Source organism: Cebus imitator, unplaced genomic scaffold, assembly GCF_001604975.1.
Source record: "Cebus imitator isolate Cc_AM_T3 unplaced genomic scaffold, Cebus_imitator-1.0 Scaffold140, whole genome shotgun sequence".
In the NCBI taxonomy this organism is placed as follows: Eukaryota; Metazoa; Chordata; class Mammalia; order Primates; family Cebidae; genus Cebus; species Cebus imitator.
The window spans coordinates 3,295,004-3,298,330 of NW_016107455.1; the positions used below are offsets into that span (position 1 = coordinate 3,295,004).

The 3,327-nt window shown below is 53.0% G+C and overlaps 1 protein-coding gene across 3 annotated transcripts in view; it reads left to right on the forward strand.

Annotated features, from left to right (window-relative positions):
* The first annotated feature begins 2,523 nt into the window (after positions 1-2,523).
* RNF135 (ring finger protein 135) overlaps positions 2,524-3,327 on the forward strand; it is a 16,142-nt gene continuing 15,338 nt past the window's right edge. Inside the window, exon 1 of one of the 3 annotated variants that reach the window (XM_017542077.1) lies at positions 2,524-3,000. In XM_017542077.1, coding sequence (XP_017397566.1) covers positions 2,638-3,000 — 363 coding nt within the window. In that variant the 5' untranslated portion in view covers positions 2,524-2,637. The remainder of the gene's footprint in view (positions 3,001-3,327) is intronic. The other 2 variants (XM_017542076.2, XM_017542075.2) reach the window with 2 other exon arrangements.

A 3,327-nucleotide genomic window follows, 5' to 3' on the forward strand; every position in this document is an offset into this window, starting at 1 on the left:
GCTGATTTTTTTGTATTTTTAGTAGAGACGGGGTTTCACCATGTTGACCAGGATGGTCTCGATCTCTTGACCTTGTGATCCACCCGCCTCGGCCTCCCAAAGTGCTGGTATTACAGGCGTGAGCCACCGCGCCCGGCCTGGTTAACTTTTGTATTTTTAGTATAGACTGGGTTTCACCATGCTGGCCATGCTGGTCTCGAACTCCCGACCTCAGGTGATCCACCATCCTCGGCCTTCCAAAGTGCTGGGATTACAAGCGTGAACTACTGTGCTTGGCCAATTTTTGTATTTTTTTGTAGAAACAGGGTTTCACCATGTTGCTCAGGGTAGCCTCAAACTCCTGAGCTCAAGCAATCCACCTGCCTCGGCCTCCCAAAGTGCTGGGATTACAGGCATGAGCCACCAATGCCCGGACAGTGATTTTATTTTTTTAATTGGAAGATCTGAGCATGTTTAACTGTTTAGTATCATGCCCATTTTATAGAAAAAAAGAGAGGCTCTTAGAAGCTATGATTTTACTTCAATGTGGAGATTCTGGAACAAGATCCAGGTAATCTATCAGTCAGGATAGGCTAGGTTATGGTGTATCAATACACACCCACTTAATCTCAGTAAGCTTAATACATCCTGGTTTTCTTCTCCCGCTTACTACATATCCTAGGGTGGGTTGTCAGGGAGTCTGCTCATCTTAGCCACTCAGTGACCCAGATCACTGAATGACGGTTTCATCTCCGCAGCTAGCAGAAAGGGATACAATGGCCAGCTCAGTTGCCTTTAAAGCTGGTGGGAAGTAACATTAGTACCTCTGTGTGTTTCAAGTGGGTCAGGGAAGTGCCAGTCCTACCCTGTGCCCAGAAAGGGAAAGCACTGGAAATGTTGATGAGCAGCGCTGCCTACTCCATGACACTTCCAGTGTTGGAAATAACCACAAATATTTTTTTTGTTCTCAGCTTCATAAGTAGCTGGGACTACAGGCATGCACCAAGATGACTGGCTTTGTTTTTTTGTTTGTTTTGTTTTTGTTTTTGCTTATTTATTTTTTGAGACAAAAGTCTCGCTCTGTCACCCAGGCTGGAGTGCAGTGACATAATCTCAGCTCACTGTAACCTCCGCCTCCCAGGTTCAAGTGATTCTCCTGCTTTAGCCTCCCAACTAGCTGGGACTACAGGTGGGCGCCACCACACCCGGCTAATTTTTGTATTTTTAGTAAAGAAGGGGTTTCACCATATTGGCCAGGCTGGTCTCGACCTCCTGACCTCGTGATCTGCCCGCCGTGGCCTCCCAGAGTGCTGGGATTACAGGCGGGAGCCACCGCGCCCAGCCTTGTTTTATTTTCAGTAGAGACGGGGGTTCGCTATGTTGGCCAGGCTGTCTTGAACTCCTGACCTCAAGTGATCCAAAGGTCTGCTACAAACCTGTATTATCTGATACCTACTTTGAGCCCAGGCGAGAAGGGGTAAAGCATGAGGCATCGTTAGTTCATTTCAACAGACTGGGGAGTTGTGGCTTTTAGTCTCTGACGCCTCATTGTTACCATGAGAGCTTAGAAGTTCCTTTACCTCTTTGGGTCATCTGGGAGGACTTGGTGGTCTTTTAGTTCTAATATTTTCTGCTTGCAATGCGCTTAGGACTGGAGCACAAGGTGAGTGAATGGGAGAACGCAAACCCCACAAACGGCAGGTGAGCCATCTCAGGAAAACACTTTCTAGTATTTTGTCCGCGTGTCTGTTGGGGAACGCGCTTACATCCCGCAGAGGGCAGTAAGGACACAGCGCGCAACTCTGCTTTATAACTGCGAGTTAAAAAGCTTTGAATGCGCGTCAGAATCATGTAGGGGAGGTTTTATAAAATACCCGTGCTCCGCCCAAGACAATGAAATCAAACTCCCTGCGAGCGGGGCCTGAACATCAGCATTGTTTTTTTTCTTTTTTTTTTTTTTGGCTCCTCGGAACATCAGCATTTTTGAAGACTCCCCCTCCTCCCCCGCCGCCACCGTGACTGTGCACGGGTGATCTTTAACCCCCTGCTACTTGTTAGAGCAGCTGGATGACACCTCGCGGGCTTATTCTCACAAATGAGCTCCTGAATGGAGTCCTTTCCTCCCAAGAGTTGTTGGTGTTGCATCTTTTTGTTGACTGTGTGTGTCTGTGTGTGTGTGTATTTTTTCTTTTTGCCTGCAGCACCCGGTGTTCCCAGGCGGTCTCCCATCCAAGTACTAACCAGGTCCGACCCTGCTTAGCTTCCCAGATCAGACGAGATCGGGCTCGTTCGTATTTATATATTTTTAGCCTGCGGAAGAAGACATCCAATGGCGCTGCATCTTAATGGGGGCACATCCAGCGAAAGGGAATCTCGGAGACATCCGCGGGTTCTAGCGGCTGGCGGCAAGTGGGTTTCCGAGGGCAGGGGGCCGCCACGGAAGGTCAGCTCTGCCATACGCGCTGGGCTGTGGAGGCTCTAAGTCCGCTTTCAGCAGGACCGGAGAAAGGACACTGGGTGGCCCCAAGGGAGGAGGGGAAGAGGCGACCGAGAAGAGGAGGAGGGCCGGTGGAAGAGGAAGGGCGAGGGAGGAGCCTGAGGAGACGCGGCCCGGGGCCGGCCGGCTCGACCCAGACGTCCGCGCCCAGCCTGGTCGCCATGGCGGGCCTGGGCCCGGGCCCCGCGGTGCCCGTGTGGCTGGCCGAGGACGACCTGGGCTGCATCATCTGCCAGGGGCTGCTGGACTGTCCGGCCACGCTGCCCTGCGGCCACAGCTTCTGCCGCCGCTGCCTGGAGAGCCTGTGGGACGCACGGGGCGCGGGGGACCGCTGGGCCTGCCCCACCTGCCGGGAGGTCGCCGCGCAGCAGCCGCAGCTGCGGAAGAACACGCTGCTGCAGGACCTGGCGGACAAGTACCGCTGCGCCGCGCGCGAGGTGGAGGCGGACCCCGACTCGGCCCTCCGCCCCGGCCCCGGGCCCAGCCCGGCCCCCAGGCCCCGGCGCAGCCGGTCACTGCCGCGGGTAGGGAGGCCGAGCCCGCAGCTCCCCTCGCGCCCCCGGGCTGCCCCCTTTCGCTCTGGCTCGAACCCCCTTCCTCAGCCGTTCTATTTTTACGTTCCTTTTCTCAATCTAACAGTCCACTCCCGCTTTTAGGAGGAACTTTGAAGTTCAGAAAAGTATGAAGAAGCAGAAAAAAAAAAAAAAATTCCCCATCTCCCGAAAGCCTGTCAACCTCGCAGCTATACGCCTTGGCATATTTCAGCTTCTTCCCAATCTATCTGCGGTCTCTTTCTCTCAAAATTGTAAAATTGTGATAAGATGTATGTAACATTAAAACTTACCATTTTT